This window comes from Corvus moneduloides, chromosome 4, assembly GCF_009650955.1.
Source record: "Corvus moneduloides isolate bCorMon1 chromosome 4, bCorMon1.pri, whole genome shotgun sequence".
Taxonomy (NCBI): domain Eukaryota; kingdom Metazoa; phylum Chordata; class Aves; order Passeriformes; family Corvidae; genus Corvus; species Corvus moneduloides.
Genome location: NC_045479.1, coordinates 6,558,969 through 6,585,141, shown reverse-complemented (window position 1 = coordinate 6,585,141; position 26,173 = coordinate 6,558,969). Strand labels below are relative to the sequence as shown.

The 26,173-nt window shown below is 42.9% G+C and overlaps 2 protein-coding genes across 5 annotated transcripts in view; one reads left to right on the top strand and one right to left on the bottom strand.

Annotated features, from left to right (window-relative positions):
* Positions 1-4,161, bottom strand: part of KDM5A (lysine demethylase 5A) — a 47,971-nt gene extending 43,810 nt beyond the window's left edge. For 2 of the 3 annotated variants that reach the window (XM_032107705.1, XM_032107706.1), the window contains exons 1-3: positions 3,961-4,161; positions 2,014-2,091; positions 856-978 (exon numbers count right to left, since the gene is read on the bottom strand). In XM_032107705.1, coding sequence (XP_031963596.1) covers positions 856-978; positions 2,014-2,091; positions 3,961-4,125 — 366 coding nt within the window. In that variant the 5' untranslated portion in view covers positions 4,126-4,161. The remainder of the gene's footprint in view (positions 1-855; positions 979-2,013; positions 2,092-3,960) is intronic. The other variant, XM_032107704.1, reaches the window with a different exon arrangement.
* Positions 4,162-7,278: 3,117 nt separating this feature from the next.
* CCDC77 (coiled-coil domain containing 77) lies at positions 7,279-25,911 on the top strand. Of its 2 annotated transcripts, none has more exons than XM_032105186.1 (11): positions 7,279-7,545; positions 8,903-9,119; positions 10,321-10,463; positions 12,005-12,101; positions 13,404-13,461; positions 14,210-14,304; positions 15,244-15,392; positions 15,718-15,958; positions 16,810-16,935; positions 17,021-17,173; positions 18,955-25,911. In XM_032105186.1, the coding sequence occupies exons 1-11, from the start codon at positions 7,502-7,504 to the stop codon at positions 19,099-19,101; spliced, it is 1,470 nt and encodes a 489-aa protein (XP_031961077.1). In that variant the 5' UTR covers positions 7,279-7,501; the 3' UTR covers positions 19,102-25,911. The 2 variants fall into 2 exon arrangements, with proteins under 2 accessions (XP_031961077.1, XP_031961076.1); XM_032105185.1 differs by having other exon boundaries at positions 14,207-14,304.
* Positions 25,912-26,173: the final 262 nt, after the last annotated feature.

Below are 26,173 nucleotides of genomic sequence, written 5' to 3'. Positions count from 1 at the left end.
TTTTCTTTGCATTTTATCAGCCCTTCCAGACTTTCTGAAACACTTGACTTTCTTTAAAACTAAAATATACTCAGGTCTTTACATTTGTACTTACCTAAGAGAAATAAATCTTCATGGGGAATGGAAACTGATGCTCTAACCTAGAAGCACTAGAACTACCAGAACTTCGGTCTTTTCCCCGCAAGAAGAAATCTACCTATTTATATTTATTAGCAGCTAAGTTTATAATGGTACATGTATTCTGCCAGTGCAAAACCAAATTCCAACAGAGATTTGTGCACAAACTTTGAAAGACGTTTGGTGCGTTCACCAAATGTAACCACAGAAATATTCATTTCTAGCCAGCCTTAAGCCAAGCCTGTTTTGGAAATTAAAGTAAGTATTCCTGATGCTGACATCATAAATTCTCAAAGGTGCACGTTTATGAAAACCTCTGCTAGAAGAGAGGAAGGAGAAATTGCAACAATTCATGACAGACTTGCTGGTCAGAGCTGAACTTCACACAGGCATACAGCTGCCTTCCCCAAGAACACCTCAGCCTTCTGCAGCTCCACCACATGTAAAAAGGGAGAACTAAACATCAAGTGGCCAGCTGACATCAGGACATTCAAGCTATACAAGGTAATAAATACCTGCTGTATGGAATCCAACCAAAGGCAACTAATTTCATTATGCTGTGACATGTTTGGCATAAACATTCAAGTTAGAAATGTTTTTTCACTGTATTTTTTCCCACTTATTTAATCTCTGGATTAATGAGGTTAGCACTGTAACACAAGCCCTCCCTGTTGCTTGGTTTCTTGAGCTTGAATGAAAAATGAAATCCCTGTCTGCCTAAGGCCTACAAATACTTACCTTGCTCAGACCATAGAGATCCAGTATTTTTCTCTCGACCACAGGGATTTTTAAATTGGATCCTTGGAGTTCCCAAAATTTTGCTAACTGATCCAAGAAGTCCAGTTTCACTCTTGTCATTGCCTGAAATCGGTTAAGGTAGACAATCACATATGTTCCAAAACAAATGTCACAAAACCTTAGAGTCCTGAGAGAAGACAAGATCAGTTTTTATAGTGTTTCCATTTTCAACATGCAACTTGGCAAGGGAGATATTTCTTAGTCATGTGAAAAACCCCTAGAAACAAGAAATATTGCTAAAAAGAAAGATCTTTGCAAAAAGAAAATTGTATATGCTTTTCTCTCTGCATTTAGGACCCTATAAATTAAACTCCTACCAAATAATTTCTTGGTCTGAAACCAAAATGCATATTTATGAAATAATCAGCATTCCAGGGAAAAATACAAGAACAATTATTAAAATATACATTGGTGGGGAGGAGGGGAATAACAAACAGTTTTTATATATGCCTTAACCACACAAAGGGCCTCGTCCCTGGAGTATTTCTGGAGTACTCAAATCACTTTCCATAAGGAGACCCATTTACAAGCCAAATGACATTTTGGTATGTGAACAAAGCAAGGCTTTGAGAAATGTTGTAAAGAAAAGGAAAAACCAGGACAGAGTGGAGCTCATACTGCTTTCAATAAAGCTCACATAGGTTTTTAAATCATAAAATTAACCATCTATAATAAGCCTATAAAAAATCATTTTAAGCCTTAAAAGGCATTATCACGACAGTATGAGGTAACCAGAGGCATCAGAACAGCAGTAAGTATTTTAAGAGGAAAAAAATCATTGCCTGTGGAGCTCTGAAAGCTAGACACTGGCTGCTCTTACTACACACATGATACTTGGAATTCATTTTAGACATTTCCAGTCGAATGTGAAAAACTCCTGTGGTTATTTTGGGTAATAAAATAAAAACCAGATTTTCCTCAAAGACAGGGAGAGTTATTTTAAATGAACTCTGCCACTGCCAAGTATAAATACTGATGTGGTCTATGGGTTTCTAAAGTATCCCCCATCCAGAAACCTGCCAAGATGCGAATCTCAAGCAGGGAGACCTCTTGCTTTCAGTGCAAACACAAAATTGTATCAACAGTGGAAACACTCACCTCCAGTTCATTCAGGCGCTGAATTCGTGGAGTGAAACGAAAACTTTGTACTTCACATGCAAATGGAGGCTGCCAGTCCTAAACAGAGACAGAAAGACATTTTATTGCTTCCAGAAACTTCTCTGAAAAATGCACAAAACCAAAGACCCTAACAATGCCTGAGTAAACAAGCTTCCAATCCTAAATTAGTTTCTCAGAACAACTGGTGATATCATTTTCCAATTTTAAGACATTTTTGTGCTTATACAACAATGTTCCTCCCACAATATTTGAGTTTGAAGAAAGATCCTCACAGATTTAGACATGTCAAAGAAAATAAGGTTCAAAGCATCTCAGCATGCATTACCGCATGCTAAGTTTAAATATGAGATACACTCTGTAGCTGGTCGGTTATTTATTTACTTTAAAAAAAAAAATCCATATATCTTGCACACTGAAAAATCCTCACTGTCAGTAGCAACAAAGACTAAATCAGGCACATTATAACACATCTAACGTTTTCCTGCCTGTCTACAGTCATTTCAATACAGACAAGACCAGCAGTTGGGAGCCCAATTCTCCTAACAAAAATGGAGTCTTAATTAATGACTTTCTCAGCACCATCAGGGGTCAGTTCAACCACAAGTGCCTCCCAGCCCTGTCTCTCAAAACCGTGTTATGATGTCAAGTAATTCAGCTTTTTAGCACTTTTTACCAAAGCTTCAGTTACAGTAGATTGTCTACCTGGCAGTGACTGCAACAGAGGAAGGACACGCCATTCCAGGTGGACAAGCCACGCCAAGTATTTATTATTTGCTCTGCTGCAGCATATAAAGGCCTCAAGCACAACCTTAAAATACCTACAACTTTTAGTAACAGAAAAGAGCAATAAATCAGTCAGGTTGCTATGAAGCATCTGATTTCGCAATTACTGCAGGTTGCAAATCAACCCAACGCGTGCATCCTGTGAAACCCTGCAATGCAAAGCAGCTCAGCAGTCCCGGAAAACACAAACGCACCCGACGGCCAGGAAGGTCCCAGTTATCCTCAATGAACTGCATCTGGATCAGTTTCTTGTGGCCTCTCAATCTGAGCTATTCTGGGTATTTTAGAAAGGGCAGCCCCTCGGAGGTCAAGTTTTCACTGTGTCATTAAACCAACTGAACACATTCCGGGAATCGAAACAGGCCAGGAGAGAAGGAACCATGAAATCCAATCAGCAACTCGGATATTCACGTAGTTCTCAGTTACACGCTTTCTCTTCAGGTTTTCACCTCTCTCACTGTTTTCAAGTCTCTTATTAACAGCTGCATTTAAAGTTTATTTGTACTTTAATAACTTAGCGATGTAAGTGCCTTTTGCCAAACTGCCGGATGTCCTCTCTGTGATGACCTGCTTTGCCAGGTCACTGGGCAAGTGACCCTAAATAACGACCAAGTCATCGGAGACATTAAGCTACCGACGCCTGACGAGCTGTGCACAAACCTAATTCCCGTACACGAACGGGTTGGCCATCCTTCTCTTAACAGTCTAAAAATTATGTTTATAAACAACAACCCATTATCAACAAATACCCTTCCTTCTCCCTCTTCCCCGCCCGGAGCAAACGCCCGGTTTCACCTACAAAGCCTTCCCATTTTTCACAAGCCGACTGCTGGCGTTTTGGAAGTAAAAATAGCCTGAAGTCCCGGACACCGCCATGCACCATTCACTTCTCAGCTGCTCCAAAGCAGCCTCCACAAAGCCCCACTCGGAGGTCAAAGACTCTACAGGTTCCTCGGCGTCCCTGGCACGGACACCGCGGCCTATGGAAGGCGACACACGAAACCCCGAGCGAGTGTGGAGCGCGGGGGAAGGGCCTGCCCAGCTCCCCACGTCCCCCGTTCGGCCACCGAGGGCCGGGCCGCGCTCAGACCGCCCGGCGCACCCCACGGACCCCCCGGGCGCAGCCCCCAAGGCGGGCGGTACCTTGGGGGGCCGGATCTTGCAGATGCCGGTTTTCTCGGCCAGGCCGCGGATGCGGCCGATGAAGCCGAGCGGGTCGCTGAACTCCTCCCAGCTGGGCTCGAACACGGGGCACTCGGGTGGCGGCACGAACTCGGCCGCGTAGCGCGACCCGCCGCCCCCCGCCATGGCCGCAGGGGGAGGGGGGCGCCGCCGCCGCCGGGAGCGCAGGGCGGAGAGGAGCGGCCGGGAGGCTCAGGGGCTGGGCCGGGGGCCGAGGCGCATCCCCCGGCGGCGCTGCCGGGCGGCGCGGCGGGACCTGCTGCCGAGTGCCGCTGTCGCTGTCCCAGCCGGGGCCGCTCCCCCCGCCCGAGCCCCGCTCCTCGCGTCCCGGCCCGCCGGAAGTGACGCGTCTTAGTAAGCCCTCCCCGGAAGTGTGGAACGTTGCCTTCCGATCCAAAAAGTAGTTCCTCCGCCACGCTTCTCCTGGCGTGGCGGCTTCCGCGCCGCCGCTCCCGGGGACGCCCCCGCGACAGATTCCAGCGCAAACCCGCTCCGCCCGCCGCCCCTTGGGGCACTGCGCACGGCAGGAGGAGCCGGGGGCCGGGGAGGGCGGGGCCGCCGCCACTTCCGCCGCGGAGGAATGTGCGACGAAATCCAAGGCATTCACTTCCGGTTCTGCGGGGCCGCGTCGCCCATTGTCTGTGCCGGACGTCAGGAGCGCCGCCGGAGGCCACGCCCCCTCCGCCGGAGGCCACGCCCCCTCCGCCGGAGGCCACGCCCCCTCCGCCGGAGGCCGCGCCACGCCCGCCCGTGCCCTCAGGAGCCGCTGGGCAGTAGCGACGGAAAGTGTCAGAATGTGCAAAAGACCCACAGGGATCATCGAGTCCGACTGCTGGCCCTGCACAGCACCATCCCCAGGAGCCACACCATGTGCCTGGAGCGTTGTCCAAACGCTTCCCGAGCTCCGTCAGGCTGGTGCTGTGCCCAGTGCCCAGCCACCCTCGGGGGGAAAAACCTTCTCGTGAGACCCAACCTAAACCTCCCCTGGCACAGCTTCGGGCCATTCCCTCGGGTCCTGTCATTGCTCACCAGAGAGATCTGTATCTTTCGCCTATCCATTGCAACACAGTCTTCCAAAGTAAATGGCATATTTCATTTTTTCTTTTAACCAGAACTGTGCCTTCAGTGTTTATCAAACGCCACGTTTCACTTTATTCTTACCGATTCAAACCTTGGTGCCGATGTTCTATTTCAGCCTCAGAAAAAGTTAATTTCCTCCTCCCGTTACCAGAAGGCTTTACAAGATCTGCTGCACACGGATCAAAACATTTATCTGCATCACTTTCCTGCCAGGTTAAAGAGGTGTCACCCACATTTTACATGTGGGAAACACATCTCCAATACAAATGGCTAATTTTGACAGAAGCTATAGGTAAGAGCAAACTGATCGCATAAACATGGAGCAAATTGAGGTTATTGTGTTGTTGCTAAGTGTTCTTCCACCCCAGTAGGGGGTTGCTGACATGGATGCTTGATACTTTTATGTGAGACTATATAATCATGTGGAATACAGATGTTTCCTTACTAGCATCTGGGAATTATCTATTTCTACCACCTCCTTCCACTTTTTTTGTTTTTCTGTTATTATTTGGTTGTGTCTCTCTTCTGATGAGATGTCCCAGATTACCTTTGAGGAAATACATGTGTACTGTATTCCCAAGAACAGGATCACCATGTACCCAGTTTCTAAGATAAGGAATGAGTGAGCCAGGAATACCAGAAGAAAAAATCTCTCTGCTTGAAAGCTTTGTTTTGAGAACCAGTCTTTGCTGGTTTCCCTGTAGGCTCTTCAAGGTTGTTTTGGTTTTATGTTAAGATGTTTAGGCTAGTGGAGGTCTCTGGAAGGCAATGCTGGGAATGTTACAGGTTTTCCTAACAGTAAAACCTAAATATCTCAGATATTTAGATAACTGAGGGGGCATTTTTTTTCATCTTATCAGTTCTGCAAGAGATCCTTTTTGAAAGAGAATTTTAAGCTTTTCTCTGTTACCTGCTCTGGATTTGGGGCTGTTGGCCTTTAAAACAACTGTCCACGTGTGCCCCATGGCAGTGTTTATTCTTCTTGGTTATCTGGAGGTATTTATCGTTTCCCTAAGAGAAAACTTCAGCCCCTCATATAATGTATTCAGCTCCTTTATGAGCAGTGGGGAGAGCACCCAGTCTAACCACAGGGAATCGTAAATGTCCTGAGCTGGAAGGGACTGACCCACAAGGGTCATTAAGGCCAGTCCCTAACGGCAGCCTCTCTTCTGGACTTTGCCAAGAGAAATTAGCGAGCCTGCTCTTTTCTCTATTTCATAGGAAAATTGATTGCAGAAGAATCACAGAATGTTCTGGGTTGGAAGGCACCCACAAGGATCAGAGTCCGACTGCTGGCCCTGCACAGGACCCCCCAGGAGCCACACCCTGTGCCTGGAGCGTTGTCCAAACGCTTCCCGAGCTCCGTCAGGCTGGTGCTGTGCCCAGTGCCCTGGGGAGCCTGGTCCAGTGCCCAGCCACCCTCGGGGGGAAAAACCTTCTCTGAGACCCAACCTAAACCTCCCCTGGCACAGCTTCGGGCCATTCCCTCGGGTCCTGTCCCTGGTCACTGCAGAGAGGAGACCAGTGCCTGCCCCTCCTCTTCCCCTCACAAGGAAGCTGCAAATAGTGATGAGGAAGAACCTCATAGTTTTGTAAGTGAGCCTTTTTTTTTGTCGCATAGAAAGTCCATTTCTTTAAACAAAGTGTTAAGGAAAAAAGAACCTTGGCTTATTACCGAGCAAATTGTTCTCTTCTCCAGCACACTTAATAAATTAGGAAATCGTTTGGTTGCATAAATGGCAACACTACTACTAGGTACTACTGGGAATACACGAGGGGGATGAAGAGGCTAAAAGGCATTGGGATGACCTAAAGAACACAGTCAATTCAGCCAGAATTTGAGCCAGTAACTTCTTGTGGCTGCTTCCTAATGCCAGGTCATTTTGAAAGAAAAACGGGCGTTTTGCGTGGCGTTTTTTGCTGCTGTGGATAAAGGTTGCATTTATTTTCCCGCAGCCCCACCGCGGCCATCACCAGCACGGGCTCAGCAAGCGCAGGCCCCGCGGCCCGCCCCTCACAGCCCCCGTGCCCCGGCCATGGCCGCGCACGCGCCGTGGCCCCTCTGCAGCCCCGGGACTACAACTCCCAGACGCGCCAGCGCGGACCCGCTGCCGCCCGTGTTGCGAGCGCTGATTGGCGCAAGCACTCGGCGCCGCATGAAAGCCTGTCTGTGATTGGAGGAGGTGGCGGGGGCGGGGCGTCGCGCCGTTTAAGCCGCGGCGGGCCCAACGCGGCGGTTGTTTGGCCGTTGGGGCCGTGAAGCGGCGGCGGCAGCGGCGGCGGCGGGACCCCCATCCCGGGACCTCTATCCCGGGGCTTTTCCAGCGGGGCTCCCGCCGGGCACCCCCCTCCGCCAGCCTCCCGGGGTGTCCAAAGCCGCTCTCCCGTGCTCGCGGAGATTCTGGCGCTCCGCAGGGGCACGATGAGCGCGTCGGACCGCGCTGCGGGGACCCCGCGCTGCACAAGGTAGTGAGCGTGGGGGCTGCTCCTGCCGGGACACCGCGGCTCCCGGAGCCCTTTCCTTACTGCCTGGTAGACTGGCTTACCGTAGGACACCTTTCGGTCTGCTTCTCTGCCTGCTGTGCTTCCTTGTTTTTCTAGCTTTCCGTTTCTGCTGCTCTTCACTTCAGCAGTAAAGCGCCCACCTTGTGCCTGGGTTGCCTCTTTCCTTCTAGTGTTATTTCTCTAAGTGTGTTGTTTAAGGCGTTTCTGGTCCCGCAGCAAGTTCCTGCGTGAAATACGTACACTTTTGCATATTTCATGCTTTCCTACCGTGGTGAGAGTTTTCACGGGTGTGCACTGGGGTTCTGATCCAAGCAGCTTTGGTGAGTGGCTCCATAAAGGTCACCATTGCCTCGGTGTCACCTGCCAAATCTCTTTATCATCAAAATTCCTGATTCTCCAGGACCGAATTCTGAACTGCATTTTCACTAAGCAACTCTTTAGTCAAGAGGCTTCTTAGCTTCTGTTATTCATAGTATTGCTTACAAAAAAAAGTTTGTCATATGAATATAAATAATGAAAAGAATGCTTTCTAAGGTTTTTTTTTTAACTTTGCATCTCTATTTGCAAATTTGGTGCTTGTTTAAGCAGATTAAGTGTTTGAATGCACTAAATATTGTTTTGAGGAAAAATACAGTATGTAATTATACATATCCTTGATTTGATTTGCATACCATTGACTTGCTTTCCATGTAGTACTTCAACATAAGATTCAAGAACTTGGCAGCTTCTATTTCAGCATAGAGAGTGGACAATCTGTGTGGATAAGAACTTCAAGTACACCAGAAAGGAAGGCACATAGATTCCTAGACCTATACCTTAAATTTTAATGGCTGGTGCATCTGCTAGCCTGAATTATCATCTTTATTCGATGGCCTGTCTTTAGAAAGTGTTTTTCTTTCTGGGTATCGGTGACTGTCACAGATTGTTTTCCTGTTTATTTCATAGTAGCTGCTGCTTCTAATTGAACTGCAATGGACTTTTTATCCCCTGAGTTCTGTCCTTCTATTTTTTTTTCTCCTCTTTTCATAATCCTCCTCCCCAAATATTTTATGAGGCTTTGCTTCCCTAACGTTTATTTCTATCTTCTCCATCAGTTGGGCCCTCCTCCACAGTACCATACACCTGCAAGCTGTTCTTTACCAAAGGTCCTGCTTCTCCTAAATGCCATGTTGCTCTGTTAATACCCAGAGAACAATCAAGCTAATCTGTGTTTTAAACTGAATCTGTGTAAAAGTTTAAAATCTTTTTAGCTACTTCAGAAAGTGCTTTAATTTTCTTGTCTGAAGCTTACATGTCATCAGAGCCTGTTTCTGTCCAGGCTGCCAACCCACCGTGCCTCATCCAGATCTGCCGAGTCCCAGGCTCTGAGTCAGGACGACTTCACTTCTCTCCCGTCAATCAGCGAGCGCTTGGCCCATCTCGATCCCTCCCATGAGCTGCTGGAGTATTGCCGCAAGAAGATTGCTGACTTTGATGAGGAACATGAGGAGCTGGTAAAAAGGCTGGAGAAATACAAACAAGCATATGATGAGCAGGTTAGGAAATGAGTTTTTGAGCAATGGTGGACTACACTCACAAGTTTAGTATTTTTATTAAGTTGAAAACTCAGCATAGAAGTCTTGGGATTTGCCAGTAACATGGTAGAGCTATGAAGAAACAAGTAGATTTTGGGAGTTGATGTTAAAATCTAGCTGTCTGTCCTCTGTCAAATCAAACAGAAACATGCTTGTAGGATATTCTTCTAAAGTCATTATGGCTTGGTTATATCTGCACAGTAGGAATTTTGCTTCTTTTTTTTATATTAAGGCCTGAGTTTAGATGCTCATTTTCCACGTTGTCCAGCTTCTTTCCCTTTCTTCTTGTAGTGAAGGAGTGCTCTTTTGGCCTAATTTAATAGGCTTTGACTTATGGATATAATTTGTATTTACTGCAGTGAAATTCATAAGCTTGCCCATAAGCTAGTGAGCAGAAACCTAAAAATTTGCCTTTTAAGAGGAAAAAAAATCTTAGAGAATATCTGTAAGATATGCAGTGCTCTGATATGAGCTATAGCATGTATCTGCCTAGCAGTCACCTTTGTAATTGTGCATGGTCCTTTGGGAACAGAACAGTCACTTCTGAGGTGATTGAGGTGCCTTCTCGAGCACTGGCCATGCTTGAAGCAGCCTGAAAGTCCTTGGGGAAATACGTACTGTCCCTCTTGGGAAAAAGAGGGGCAGGTTGCAAAATAATGCTTTTTTTCATGCAGGAATGGTTTTTCTGAAAGGTTTGTTAGCTTCCCACATCAGGTGGAAAAACCTAAAACATACCAGCTAGCTGGATTTTTCTCACTGCTAAACCATACAGATATTTTAATTTTTATTCTTTGGTGATTTATTTCAAAAGTAAATGCTATTACAGAGGCTTTGCTAGGTTTTTGTTGATGTCAGACTCCCCATAACTGCTCTGACCACCAGTGTGGTAGTGCAACCACTGGAAACTGGAGACCCAATCTGAGACCTTATTTCACTATTGAGTAGTGACAGTGATTCTCAAGGCTCTGAACTCCCAGCTGAAACATTTTACAGTATCTTTTTCCAATACTGCCCTCATCTGGTCAAATATTATAGGAGAATAAAATAATTCTTGAGCTGGCTGTTCTATGCCAGTTACGGACTCAGAGCACCAGCAGTTTGGAGTTTGTAAGTGTTGCCCAGTGCTACGTTTCATTTCAAGTACCTCATTCTCCCCACTTAGCACCAGTTGCAATGGGAAGTCCGTCACTTGGAAGAGGAGATTGCAGAGCTGCAGAAGGCTTTGAGTGATATGCAAGTGTACCTCTTCCAGGAGAAGGAGCGAGTCCTTCGTCTGTACTCGGAGAACGACCGCCTGAAACTCAGGTGGGCTGGCTTGCAGGGGGGCTGAGCCACTGGCAGCAGCAATTTGTGCGCTCTGTTCTCGGCCAGAGCTGCACTCTTCAGAGCAGCAATTATTCCACGCTTCTTAGGGCGGGCTCCTATAAAACTGTACCAGTCTTGGAGGTGCAGTGCAATCTGTTGGGCTGCTAAATGTGTTTCCACTTACTATTACTCCTGTTCTGGTAGTAGAAGGAAGAGCAGAAGTTGAACATTGGTTCAGATTTGAATTGTGCGTTACCGTCTTGAAAGGGAAATTCTGATTGAAGCTGACTCTGGTGGGTTGACCATGGCTGGATGCCAGGTGCCCACCAAGACTTTATTACTCACCTCTGCTGGATAGGGGAGAGAAAATGCAAGGAAAGGTAAGGTGAAAATAAGGATGGAGAGCTCGTTCACCAGTTACCATTGTGGGCAAAACAGACTTGACAGGGGGAAGTTATTAACAATTAAATGACCAGAGGGCTGGAGCCTCTCTCTTAGGAAGACAGGCTGAGAGATTAGAGGCTGTTCAGCCTTGAGAAGAGGAGGCTCCAGGGAGCCCTTATAGCAGCCTTCCAGTATTTAAAGGGCCTACAAGTGCTGGAGAGGGACTATTACAGGAGCATGTAGTGACAGCATGAGGGGGATGGCTTTAACTGAAAGAGGGCAGGTTTAGATCAGTTGTTGGCAGGAAATTCTTCACTATGAGGATGGTGAGGCACTGGAACAGGTTGCCCAAAGAAACTGTGGATGCCCCATCCCTGGAAGTGTTCAAGGCCAGGTTGGATGGGTCTCTGAGAAACCTGGTCTAGTGGAAGGTTCCCTGCCTGTGGCAAGGGGACTGAAACTAGGTGATCTCTAAGGTCCCTTCCAACCCAAATCATCCTATGAAATCAGAGTAGGACAATGAGAAATAAAACCAAATCTTAAAATACCTTCCCCTCACACCTCTCTTCTCCCCTCCCAGCTCAGCTTCATTCATGAATCTTCTACCTCCTCCTCCTCCTGAGGAGCACAAGGGGACAGGGAATGGAGGTTGTGGTCAATTCATTAGATATTCTCTGCTGCTTCTTCCTCCTCACTCTCTTTCTGTGCTCCAGCATGAAGTTTTCTGTTAAAGATTTAAGAACTTAACTCAAAACATGTGTTGGTGTGTTTTGGCACTTCTCAGGGGTGTGATAAAAAGTCTGATACAGCCCTTAATGTAGTTTGCTTTAAAAACAATGAACACTTAGAATCTTAATGGATTTTAGGTAGGTCATAACTCTCAATGCAAATTCTTTCCACCATGTGCTATTGTATCAGCGTACATAGTACTGTCATACTTGAAAAGAGAAATGCTCTCCAATCCCAGCAGAATTGGTGGCTTTCTTGTGTTGGCAACATCAGGAATGTCTGAGAGCTTGTTTTTAAAGCAATATTCTCAGGAACTGCAACAGGTTGGAAATCTTGCAAGCATCAACAAGTAAAATAAAAGGACAGTGTGTCACAATGTTGTGATGTATTTAAAAAAAAATGTGCTGACCAGTTCCTTTGAATTCCAGGGAACTGGAGGACAGAAAAAGAATCCAACAACTCCTGGCTTTACTGGGAACAGATGATGGAGAAGTTACATATTTTCATAAGGAGCCTCCACATAAGGCAAGTTCCATTTTTCTGTAGATCTCCTCTTTGGATTGTAACGTGAGTATCTGTATCCCAGAGTCTGACCACAGACCAGATCTGTCCCACAAGTCAAAGGTTGCTAAATGAGCCCAAAGCAGGAGGGATCTGTAGCAGCATTGGGCTTTAGTATAAATGCTGAAAGGTAAGTAGGAACAAGCACACTGAAAGTAGGTCCTCTTAGCATCAACCTCCTCCTACCTTCAAAACATACCTCCAGGTCAGCCTCTAAAATGTCAGATGGGAGTCTGAAGTCATCTGGCAAATGGTTGTCAAGAAGATGGCAAGAACACCACAAAAAGGGGGGGGGGAAGTGCAGAAAATGACCAGGCACAGTGTTTGAAGATCAGCTATCTCAGAATGCCTGTCTCTTACAGCTTCAGTAAAGAAGAGTATGTCAAGGTTGCTGCAGCAGTTTCCTGGGCTGAAGACCGCTGAAGAAGCATCCTCTCTAGGCAACGTTTTGTTGTGTATTTCAGAAATGGTGTTGAATTGTTTAAATGGCAGTGCATATGATGTGCAGTGTAGTTGAACCTACTCAAGGAAGTCATGAGTCATTCAGAAATACAGAGACTATGATGGGAATATAGGATTTATTTTGGAATAAGGTGCAGAAAAAGGCTGAAATATGCTGCATTGTTCGTGGTTGCTCTGCACTGCTTAAGCACTTCAAAAATCATGCAGAAGCTTTAAAATTCCTGGTTTAGGGTAGCTCTAAAATTAGGCCTATTATGTAATATCAACCTAAAGATAAGCATTGGGGTTTATAACCTGCTCTTTCATGGCCTCCTTTTTTTTTTTTAGGTGGGTTTCAGTTCAACAGTTGAGCTTCAGTATTTTTATCACTTAGCATTTGTGTCAGGCTTGTTCAGTATCTTGAGTGAATGTGCTGACAAATTAAGCTTCATGTTTCTCTGTCTTGCTGAGACAAGTAGTAGCATAAAAGAAGGAAATAACATCATCTTCACCACCTTCTCTCTGTTCCCAAAATACTTTTTCCTGCTGAGGGTGCTGATTTTCATCCTAATGAAGCCATCAAAGTCAGAATTACTTTCCACTTTTTCTGGTGAAAATAATAGCGGCAGTAATGGCGAAACTCAACCATGATAAAAGAAACTTTTCATCATGGGCATTACACTTGTGAATGTCTTCCTTGTCTTGTGGTAGAAGTAAGGTAATGCTGTTCTTTTGGATATCTCGTTTTAACCTTTTAAGATTTGTTCTTGACCACTGCACCTGTGGGGAAGTCAGATGCTCAGTGCAGATGTCTTGTTTCTGTAGGTTACTGTTCCACAAAGGCCAGCAGAGACCCAGGAACAAGATGATGCTTCTAATGCAGGTACCACACCAAGCTGAGTAACAGCAGCTCAGCGCTTTTCTTTGTGTGTGTCTGTCTCCTGTATGCCAAAGTAATTCCTGTCTGGGAATGCTTTGGTAAATCTCCATTAAGTGCCCTAAATATGTCCATACATATCCATGCAGTACTCCTGGCTTCCCTCCAACATCCTTTAAAATTACCTTAGCTGGCTCTTGGGTCCCTGATGTGCTCAGCTGAGGAAGAGGCTGTATGACTGTTCTGGAACTGTGCAGGTACCAGCTGGCCAAGCACCTTTGCCACAGCCATTCCAAGCTGTGGGGTTCTGCTTGCCTTTAGTGTAGATTGTTGTGTGGGTTCATATGCCTACATACTCATTTTCTCTTTTGAAATAATTGTCTCATCAAATCGACTGAAATTAGCCAACAAGCTCAAAACTCATTCAAGCCCTGATGTTTGTGCAGCTGTGACATCTGCCTATTCATCAGTTATTTTAAGAAAATGTGTCAAGTTTTCTTTCTATATATGCCAACAAAATTAGGAGGTTGCCTAAATATTGCAATATGATAGAGGGGATAAAGGTATGTGATCACCCTAAGCTGTAGAATTCTTTTCTTTCAGCTAACCCTTCTAGAAGTAATTGTGACTGTAGCAGTGGCAACCTTTTTGCTGTTCCTGTAGGCTCACCAGAACACACAGAATGTCATTCTTGGAAAGGTACTGCAAGTACATTGGAAAACCTTTTCCTACTTTTGTTAAATTTCTTCAGTAGGTATGGAGAGGAATACTTCAAAACCAACAGCAAAAGGAGAGAAACCAGAAAGTCCTGAGAGATATAAAAGAGATGATGAAACACTTCTACTACAGGTAAAAACGTTTTCTAACTGATGGACATAATTGCTGGCTTGCAGAAAATTATGATGAAAAAGTATGCCATCTGCTTAGATAAGATGTAGATGTACCAGTTTTATAAATCCCTGCATCTTACTATGGATTCACACTTTGTCAGTTTACTTATCTGTTTCATTGTTGTGAATGTAAATGTAAGAACTGATTCTGGAAGCTTTATGTAAGCAGATGTTCCACTAATGTCAACTGCAATATGTTGTCCTTAAGTATAGAATATGTAATTGATGATATCTCCCATAATTTGATAGCAGATATGAATTTACATTAAACCCACTGAAGATGTGCAGGGTTGGGAGTTTCATGGTAGTTTGACAAAAGCAACGTGTTTGAGACAGTATTAGGCAGCCCCCATAAGATGCGCTGATACAATGAAATGTTCCTTTTTCTAGGCTTCCGTCGAAGTTTACGTATAGGTAGCATGACAGAAAGAAAGATAAAATGTGCAGAATCATGAGCTGGGGAAGATGGCAGAAGCTGCATGTAAAGTATGAGTGAGCAAGGATGAATCAAGAAAAGCAAATAATAGACAAACTTGTACAGCAGATATAAGTTTGGTGGCGGTTGTTTTTATTATTATTTGTTCAAGAAAAGGTACAAAAGTCTCTGCACATTCCACAGGATTTGTTAGATGTGTGCAATTTAAATCTTAACAATATCTTCAATCTATTGTTGCTGCTCATGGTATGCCTCTCTTGCCTATAGCATGATTTATTAAAAAATGTTTTAGTTGTTTGAATACTTAGCATTAAAACAAAACCAAAAGACTGAGAAATTAGAACTGCCAAAGGTATCAGGTACAGTTTTTGATCTGAATCTTGGAATTTAAAGAGACTTTCAAGGACAGGAGCAGAGCTGGTGTGAGGTCTTGTTCAGTAATGTCTTTGTTTGCTTATTCAGGTGAAGGCCCTGCAAGCTCAGATAGAAGAACAGACACAATTAGCCAAGGACCAGGTCGAGGCACTACTCGAGGACAGGCGGATTCAGATGGAGGAGGCTGAGGTCCGGCATCGGAGGGACCAGGAGAAGATAAAAACTGTAACAGAAAAGTGAGTGTTAGAGAATGATCATGATGTAGTCATGAGATGAGAGGGAGCAATAGAAATGTTATGACTTTCGGTGTGTTGCTTCCTGCAACAGGCAGAAAAGCAAATTATGCAGCCATCTGGTAGTGTGTGTGGAAGATGAGTGGGATAATCTGCATATTAAAAACCCTCTTTCACACAAGAACAGCACTTCTTTCATTACATGGGTGAAACTCACATTTAGATCACCTATCTTCTCCTCTGGTTCTTCCAACTTGCAGTGATGACTGATGAAATTAAGGTTAGGCACTAGGAAAGAAGGTAACTCCACTGGGATCCCTTTTTGCAGGCTCCATAAGACCCAAAATCTCTTATATGAGAGTACCCGTGACTTTCTCCAGCTCAAGTTTGATGCCAGAGCCAATGAGAAAGCGTGGATGGCAGAGAAGGACAGTCTGTTGAGGAAACTTCGCAAAGATCTGGATCATCTTGTTTTCAGCACAGAGTCAGGAAAAACGAGGCAGAGAGAGCTGAAGAAGATGATTCAAGAAGATGATGGAACTTCAAAACTCCACAGCAGAGAAATAAAGGTAATTTTTTTTTGTCTTTGACAGAGGCTCTTAAACAGTTATTGACTAGAACGTTGCAAGCACCTTGGCCTTTGCACAATAGGCAGTCACTAGCAGCAGTTTCAAAGCTGTACTGGATTGCCTTAAGTGACATTGTTGTTGGCACTAATCTAAATAAAAAACCACTCCTGCTTTGAAATCAGCATCACTTTCAAATTTCAGATAAAATATATAGTTAGGATTTATGGTAGCATGTCACTGTCAGTTTCTTTCATGTCCAGAAAAAATCCCTCATTCTGTAAGCCATGTGGTAAGTGGGGCCAATGGTTTTTAACCTGCTGATTGCACGTGGCTCTCTGTTCCTGTAAGTGCTCAGAGCTAGTGGTCTTAGAATGCTGTGTCTGGATCTTCCTTGCTGCTGTCAGGGGAGAAGGAGTCCTCTCAATTGATGCCTTCCAGCTCTTCTCTAGGAGTCTGAATTTTTCTTCCACTATACTTCCAGTGAGAAGTTGGGAGGTAGGAATAAGAATTGGAAAGTAAACAGGCAATAGGGAATTGTTTTCATCTACCACTGGATGCAGGTGCCTCTGAAATGCAGTACTGGCAAGCAGCTGTGAAAGGGGAGTTACAGCATTAGCTGAATGTTACTTTTAATGATGAGCAGTCATACAAAACTGGTAACTTAATTCAAAGGTTTTGGTAATGGAACTGATGTTAGACTATTGTCTTCACATACTTATTAGCTGTAGTTCCAGTTGTTAATTTTTATTTTCCTGTCATATTGGCAATGTTATCACACTGCTTTTCCAGAGCAGAGGAAGTTTTTTGATCACAATCTTGAGTTGATTCTTCCTGTTCCTCCGATGTCCTAGTTACTGCAAGACAAGCTAATGCAGGAAAAGCACCTGTCACACATGTACAGAGAGCAGTGTGTCTCCCTGGAGGGGGAGGTGGCTAGGATCCGTGAGGAGAGAGATGCTGGCAAAGAACTCTTTAAGGTAATTAGTCTGTAAGCATCTGCTAGCTGTGTGGAGATCTTGCAGCCTTTATTTTGTATTGCCTACTGAGTTCTCATCTCCATAGGAACGCTCAGAAAAGATGGGGAAGCGCCTCAAACTGATGACTCAGCGATGTGAGACCTTGGAAAAACGTCGTAGTATGGAAGTAGAGGGCTTCAAGAATGACATTAAACAGCTTCAGCAGAAGCTGAAAGATGTAGAGAAGCAGTTCTATAAGGTAACAGCTAAGCATTTCTGAGGCAGACTATTATGGGCTTATCCTATGGAGGTGTATTCTCAGTATTTAAAGTGGTTATTTCCCCTGGAGTTAAGGAAATAATTCCTTTTCTAAGTGCTCCTTTAAATATCAATATCTGACAAAACCTGCCTCCTATGTATTTTACAAAGCAAAAAGATTTGTCTTTGTTTATCAATTAGGCATCAAGCTTACCAGGAACTGTCCTGGCTATACATTAGCTGTGTATTTTTGTTTCCACTCTCAAGTTCTAATGTGATACCTGTAGCTTACTTAACTGTCTCAAAATTGCAAGGCAGTAGTTTGATTCAGAAATTTATCCTGCAAAGAAAGTAATTATTTATTTTCTTTGTGGGAGCCATAGTGTTTGGTTCTGTTCCAGTAAGAGGTAGATCATTGACTTACAAATTGTGAATATTCTATTTATTACTGTGTCGATATGTCATTTGTAACTTTGCAAAAATCGCTGCAGAAGCAATGGCTGGAAGTTGAAGCTGTGTTCTCTGTATAGCTTCCAGATGTGTAGATGAACATCAGAACAGCTTAGAAGGGAAGCCACAGCCTTGATGTTGCGTGGAGTTTAGGATGAGACATTTATCTATAATATGCCTGAGAGGATGATCTTGGCATAGCTTAGACTCTCCTTCAGGAGTCTGGCAGTGCTACTGATTCATTCATTTCCTGTACTTTTGGTGCACAGTTCAGTTTACTCAGACTAATGGATTTATTTTGATTAAAGGTTTCAATTTATATATATTTTTTTTTTTAATGGCCTGTGGGTTTTTAAACTTTATTCTTTAAGGACTAACAGCATAATTCAAAAGGGGGGAAAGTGTGTATTATACCTTTACTGTAGACTTGTATGTTTTATATCTGTGGGTGTGCTCTTAATTGTGCTCTCAATTTCTTAACACTGTTAACCACAAGAGGGCAGGGGAACAAAATACTTGCACGAAGTCTCCAGAGTGATCATTAAATCCTTCTTATCACTCGAGGTCAAAATGACTACTGATGACTAAATTTCCTGATTTGCATATTAAAATCTTTGACCAAGAACTACATGATGACAATAAGAAACCATAATGGGTGAGGAGAATAGAGGGATTTTAGGGTAGCTCCTAATGCTGTGCCCTTGAAAGTGATTGGGCTGGCATGCTATCCAATTGCAGGGTGACAGGAAATGGCAGCCCTGGCCAGCTTGCCATCAGGAATTCTGATTATCCAGCAGCCTTTGTTCAGCTCAGTACAGGCCATGTGGCACTGCCTGAGTTAAGGCATTGTACTTGAATTGCTCTTGAATCCTGTGCGGTTCAGAGGGCAGCAGGTCAGCCACAGCAGTTAGAACACCTAGTTTTAATAGTACAAGATGATAAAATGTCATCTCCTGAGGTACTTAGAACTACATAAGAGTTACTTGATAAATACTTTACCTTGCCCCTTTTTGTGGGTCTCTAACTAATAGAGGAACCAGAAAGGAGTCAACAGGCTATGAGTCAACTTGGTTATATTCTATTAAGATTTCTTCCTTGCCAGTAATATAACACAACAACATAATGTTATGAAAGGTTTGTTCTTTTTTGGTTCTGGATCACCTTTCTATTGGTGATGTGCATTATCCTAGTGCTATTAACTTACACATTCTCTTTGCTGGCTAGAAAGGGTCTCCTTTAGAGTTCTCTCCCTCATATACTTATCATAATACTCCCTAAGTTGTATTCTGTACAACTTTGTTTTTCCTAATCTTTTTTTCTTTTTGTTTTTAGGTGGCTCAGAATTTGGGACCAGACCAGGATCTTGCAATTCTGCGTGAGGTCCGCCAAGGAAACAAACTAACACGTAAAATTCAGGGAGAACTAAAAGACTTAAAAGCAAAAATCTATAGCTTAGAGGATGAACTACGGCTCTGCTGAAGCTGAATTATTAGCTGGCATCCTAATTTTAGGAATGGGACATTGCTAGACTTGAATAGTCATATGCAAGAACAGCTCCTGCTTGTTTGTTTCCTGGCATCCATTGACAGAAGGTTTGAGGAAATCTGCAGTTAATGTCATAAGTGTGTACATGAGCCATTCCTAGTGTACCAGATTATATTGCTGCTTGAGCTGAGAGATGGCACTTGATAAAACTGACTTTAAAAGTGCATGATGACTGATATATCAGGAGCGTGTCTATGACTATATCTTCATATCTGGGGAAGGGATCAGTGTATAGTGTCCTTTGTCTTTATTTGGAGCATATTATAAACCACATATATGGTTATAATGAAATTAATAATCATAGAAGGATCTAGTTCAAGGTCTGAATTTTGGATGGCATTTTCCTATGTGAGAAGCAGCTTTTAAAATAGTTTATATGATTACTGTTTTGGTGCTTAGCACCTCAGGATGTAACTGGAAATTCTCATATGGAAAGTCTGTACTAAAATGTCTTACATTTGACTCCTGGACAGCATATTTTAAAATTACTCCTGGACAGTATTTTAAAATTACTCCCCTTTTCTTGGTTTTAACCTAATTGGAACAAGCCTACCTGGTTTAATACGGTGGGGAAAGATAACCCATTCTAGAACTCATCTGCAAGGATGAGCAACATCTACACGTGTTCTGAATGCTTCGTGGGGAGGAAGGCTGAAATTCAGTTTCTCTTCCTCTTCCTCCCAGTTTTTTTAACACACAAAGGAGGCCCATAATAAAAGGGATCTAGTATCTTCCTTAACCACCTTATTATCTGTCTTTGTAGCTCTTAACAAGGTCATGGTTATGTGCAGAGAAATCATGGTCGGCTTTTGCTACAGCAGTTGTTACTGCTGAACAAACTGGGGTGGAAGAGCAGGTGCTCAGTTGCTACATGAGAACTACAGCTGTAGCTATATAATGATTCTCTAGCCATGTGGTGATTGTCTTCCTACCAGACATCACAGCATCACTGTTATAGAAAACAGGTGAAATCATGAGAAGGGTTACAACATGGCTTCAGCCCAGTTTGTAATTGCAGGTATTCATGCTTCTACTGTAGCATCAGCAAATCTTGTCCACCTTGCAGCCTGAGAGCAGATCCTTAGTGGAAAATGGATTTCAGTGCCTCTGTCTCTTACTTTACCTTTCTTTACTGTGTTTCTGGAGTATACACCATACAGGCTACTAGCACTTCCTTTCTCTTTGAGAAGAACTTAGTGTGGGAAAGCAGGCAATTTCTTTTGTGTGTGGAAGTGGCTGTGCAGATTCTCATTTAGTGTTTCATAGTAGATATGGAGAAGATGGTTGTTTTTGTGCTGTGAAGATTCGGAGAAGGAAGAACTGTTTTTATAGTGTGAGCTAAAGCAATGCAGGAGGGGAAATTCCCTTAAGACATCCATACCCACTTCAGTTGTCTTAACCTTTTTGTGACAAACTAGCTGTCCCTTATGGTCCTGTACTGTGGCTTTTATTCTGTATGTGTTCTTGAGGGCAATTGATCACAGACTTCAGTGTGATTGGCTGACAGTCTGTACCTGGCTGCTCAACTACACTGCAGCTTGCAAGGGGCTGTTTTAAAGGATGTTGCACTGATCAGCTGAGCTGAAAATGCTGAACTGTTCAGAAACTGGTTCATGAACAACTTGGATGCCGATGCGATGTGGACAGTTAAGGAAGGCTATTTAATGCTATCCATCATTTTGTCTCACTCTGTCCTAGCTGACTGGTACTTTCTTAGAGAAATCAAGCTAATTAAAGTGAGTTTGTAAGTGAAATAACGTACTACTGGTTTGATGATAAGATATCAAAGTTATCATAGGGCCTAAAAAGCTGCTTCTGAAAATTGCTATGTAATGAAGCCTTAGCCACTCATTCAGCAGGATCCATCTACTTAAATTCAGCTGATGGGAACCTAGCAAAAAGGTCTCTTGAACCTATGGAATCCTGTTTATTTTCAACTCTTCCAAGCTAAAGAATTGCCTGTGAGATGACATCTTCCTCACTTGAAAGCCATGAAGTGTATCTGGATAAAGACTTCAAGCTTTGACATTCAGGTTTGTAAGACTGGGAGGAAGTACTGGGGGAAGAAGGATGTAAATGTTTAATTTCCTGTCTTCCTTACCAATATTCTTTAATACTTGAAAGACTGAAAAAAATAAAATGACAGCATTCTTGATCTGCTAGTGTATCGAAATCAAAGTACAGTTTGAACATGATTCTTATTATGTCACTAGGCTATGAACACTTCCTATGTGAGGGGGCTGGGAGGGAAATTATGGTATTGTTACTCTGGAAATCCGTTTTGTTTGGAAGCTTGAATATTTGTCCAAGTGCAGGAAGTGCAAAGTATTGTACATGCTCTTTCTGTGTGACATCACGTGATCGTGTGAAATGTTGCCAAAACAAATGGGGACCTTCATGCCAAGAACTGCTTTAAAGAGCCAAGTGCTTCCCACCACTGACAACTACCCTTTAAAATGTCAACAAAGCGTTATTTGCATTTTCAAAAGGGTTTCCTGGGAGAAGTTCCACTACCTTAATTGCTGACTTTTTTCCCACAATTTTTGGGTAGAAATCAAAAAATAGCATTTACTCCAAAGATTGATTAGCTTTTTTGCTAATTGAAGTTAGTAATGTGACTTTTATCATTTCAATACAAGTAATGCCAGGTTTTGAGTGTAGGAGCATAGAATTTGAAAGACTTGCAAAATGTCTGCTTCTAAGACTAGAGATGCTATAGTACAGGATTAAAGGTTAGAACTGGACAAATGTTATTATTGTGAGCCAAGATACTGAAATATCTCTTGCATAGCTAGGAGAAAAATGAGGAGCAGGGGAAACCTTATTGTTGTGTAGCTTTATTTAAGTAAAGGAGTGCCTACTTTTCAGAAGGAATGTGGAAATATTGCTTAAGGCCCAGAACCACAGATGATTCAGAGGAAGAGAAAAGGTTGTGCAAGAGCTCATTTTGTCTTGCATTAAGAAGACTGATTAATATGTGTCTCTTGAAGACAAAAAAACAACCTACCAAAGGCCTCTCTATCCTAGCAGGGCAATGCTGAGCAACAACAAGTAGCTTGAACCTGAAGTTAATTTAAAAAGGCATACATTTTTAACAGGAAGACTGTGCTTTTTTTCTTACTGTAACAAACTAGGTGTGGAGGTAACAAATTCTCCATCTTTATCTTCAAAGCAAAAAATGATTTCACCTTTGGAGAAGGTAGCTTGTTTTAATAAGGTACTGGGTTTGACCCATTAGAACTTAATGAAGTATAATGACTTGAGCTAACAGGAAATCATTTAGTGGTTCCTTCTGGCTTTAACCTTATGATGTATTTATATGCAGTATTTGTAGGAGTTTTTTAGTTTTCATGCAGTTGCTTTAATTATAGGGACGTGCTGTGTCAGCTAACCCTACACAGCAAGGTTACACAAGGTAAAACAAAACCAAACCAAAATTAAAAAAAATCCCTCATGATCTTCCTGTATCACAATCTGCAGTAATTCCCAAGTGAATTGATGCTGTGACTGCACTCAGGCACATCAGCAGTTCTAGGTGTTAGAATAAGTCCAAGCAGTAATATAGTATATGCTTGTATGCAGTGGCTATATTTAAATTGCTTATGTAAATAGGATTATCAGTTCAGAAACACATACATTTTACCACTGTGGATGGACTCTCTGGGCAGCCTGATATTCTGGAATTGAAATGTTTCTATGTAGGCCAGTAATTCTTTGATAATCAGATAGTATTTTTGAGACTAGCTGGGAGCAACATGCCTGTGTACTTTGTTCTGGTAGATTTGTTCATACTCATGAAAAGTGATGTTGGTCAGACTTTTAATCAAAGTTCACAAACACATGTAATTTGATGTACTAGAATGTGTTTGTGCCTGCTCAGTCAAAATCCTAATAAAGGTGTCCTGTTTGTCCCTATTCAAAGTGGCATCATAGGTCATTAGTAGGTAAGGGACATTTTAAGAATTTTCTTTCTAATTTTTCTGCAATAATTTGCTTTTCTGTTTTCAAGTTGCTTTAAATTGTAAGAAGGTATCCCCTTTACTCCCTAAAGAGTTTTTGTTAAATTTTCAAGTCTAGCTGTAGAAGTATACACATTTTTTAGCCTACGGATTGGGATTATGCACCAGAACATTCTTGGACGCAGTGTGGAAAGTGTGAGTGGTGGGAGCTGCAGTGATTCCTTTTGACTGCTGTCTTCAAAAGGTTTTAGACAAAAAGAGCCAAGTTTGTTTGCATTCTGAGGTTGCATCAAAAGTTAAGGACTTTCTGTCCAAAACAGGCCATCAGAGGTAAGCAGTGTTTAACCCACAGGCAGGAAACATTTCTGCTATGACTGAAGTATTTGAGAAGAGTGTGGTGGACTTCTGGTATTTCCCATTTAGCACCAAATGAACTGTTGGAGAAAGGGCATCTTTGAATATAGGGTAGAGTGGCTGCCTGTCAAGAAAGCTCCAGAAATACAGCTTGAAAAACAGAGCTCTCAAAAGGGTTGACTGTTCACTTACCCTAAATTGCATATTCTAAGAATTGCAATGCTGTTGGACTTGGGACAGATCTGTAAATACAGATTATTTGGGTTTATTCAGAAAACCCAGAAAGGCTTTTAACACAGAAGTGCTTCAATGTTAAAGCAAGACAATTATTAACTGCACAGGCATGAAGGGATTCACTCTTGAAATGGGTTCAATTTTAATAAAAAGCTTAGGATTTACTCTGGTGAAGCATGTCTGGGATGTGCTGAATGTGCCTGTATTGATTCAGAGATCAAATTGCTTTTCTTTTACTGTAAACATTTATCTCAGTATAGAGTCACTTCTAAACCAGTACAGCAGTTTTTCCTTTTCAGGCCTAGCTTGGGTGGACAGATGTCTGCAGGGAATGCTGCTCATCTTTGTGTTCTGTAATGTCTCTGATGACTATAATGCGTCTTTGGGACTTCTTGAAAAGTAAGGATGATGAGCACAGTCACTTAAAATATAAACCAAGTATTATGTTTAAGACAGGGAAAGGAGAAATTTAGGCAAGACTAGATTTAAAACATGGATTTCCAAAATTATCAAATACATACATACATCTTTCATTATGGTAAATGTCTAAAGCCTGCAAAGTCTCTTGAAAGCGTGCAGCAAAAGGAAGTCTCAAACTGCAGCTCAGCCATGCCATACAAACATTGGCAGTGTAACTATTGGTAAAATACGACTGTGTTAGCCCAACCCCCTGTATCAACACAACTGAATCAGGCAAGGAGGTCCTGCTGCAGGTAGGTTGTTAATTGTGGGGCCACACTGATTCCCTTGCAGCAATGTTCAACTGCAGCGTTGACAGGGATTTTCCTGGGAATGCTCCACCAGTAATGCCTTTTAGAGCCCAATCAAATCGTGAGGAGCTGAAAAGAGAAATAATGGGGAACCGTGCTTTCAGAAACTGCCTTTTCCTCTTAGAAACACTTCTGCCTTTGAGCCATTTTGATGAAGACTGTTGAGATGAAGTCGTCATTTGTGCTTCAGAGCATAGCTGAGGTCAGGAAGAGGGGTATGGAGCCACCAGGGTGGTGAAGTCTAGGGACAGTTGGGTCTCTTTGGTGTGGAACTTGTAATTAGTGTTGAAAATTGCACAAGAAGAAAGAAGGGAAGGAGCAAGTGGCAGATAATTGAACCTTTGGGGAGCCTACAGAGAAACTGTTGGCATGGAGCTAAAAGTGATTTACAGAACAGACAAATACTTGTTAGATAACTAGAAGCAAAAATATAACAAGAGGCAGAGAGATGCACAGAGATGGATCTAGAGAGGGGAGCCAGGAGGAATGGGAGATGTGTGTTAAGTGCTGCACTTGTGTCAAAGGCTGCTTTTATCCTGAGGAAACATAGCCAAAATAGAAAACAAGCAGCAGCTCAAACAAAGCCAAAAAATACTCCAGTTGGCTCTTCTGGCAAAGAGTCAGTTTCTTTGAAGTGGGTATTCAGGGTGGGCTGGGAGACGTGTCCTGAAGCCAGCAGCAATGTCCAACATTGAAGGCTGGTCCATCAGGCAGTCAGCAGTGCCAGCTCCCTGTCTGAGTCATCTCCACACCCCACGGGCCCTATTCCTGCACCCCCACCTCCAGCTCACCTGCTGTTCTTCTCCCTGAAGGGGCAACCCCAGCATCTGCTGCCATACTGCACACAGTGAGGGTGAGAGGTGGAAGTCTGGGCATGCACTTGTGTGACTTGGGATGCTTGAGAATTCGGGAATATAAGACTGCAAGTAGACTTGAGATAAAAACAGTTAAGTGAGGTGGTTTTAAACATCACTGCCAGAATTTTATTCCTGGACATCTGTTCTTTCTGCAATGAATCAGTGGTCCAAAATAAATTATTTTAAGTACAGTGCAGAGCTAGTCAAATTTATGACTTCACTCTTTATTACACATTCAGATTAGTTTTGTTCCTTAATACTGTTCTGCTGTAACTATATTGTAACAGATAGCACCATGCCATAGTTATTTCCTTAAGCTTTTTCTCCAGAGACAAGAGCTTTAATGCACTACAGCACAGTTCTATCAGGAAAAAGTTTGTTTCTTTAGAAGTTGACAATGCTACTGTTAGTCTTTACTTTCACTTTTCCCTTTCCTCTATTTTAGTACAATGTTCACTAGAGAAAAATGTGATTACTTATTTTAATATGCAGCAAAGTGCAGTTGTTATTTTTCAAGCATAAGGTTGTTCATTAAAGAAATGCAGACAGCTTTCTGCTAAGAATACATCATTCAATTCTCATTCTTTAAATGGTAAACAAAGTTTCATTTAGATCTGTATTTATTACACACTTCTCTTAGTATTTTCTGCCTTTTTTGGAACAAATATAAAAACTTGGTTTATTTTTCTCATGCTGGATAAACCCCAGACCAACATACTCTTAACCAAAAAACTCTTAACAGTGTTGTGTTCTCATGAGTAGTCCCTGCCTTGCAATGATTAAGCTGCCCACAGCTTCCCATTTTTAGTTGTGTGGGTACTGGTGGTGTCTG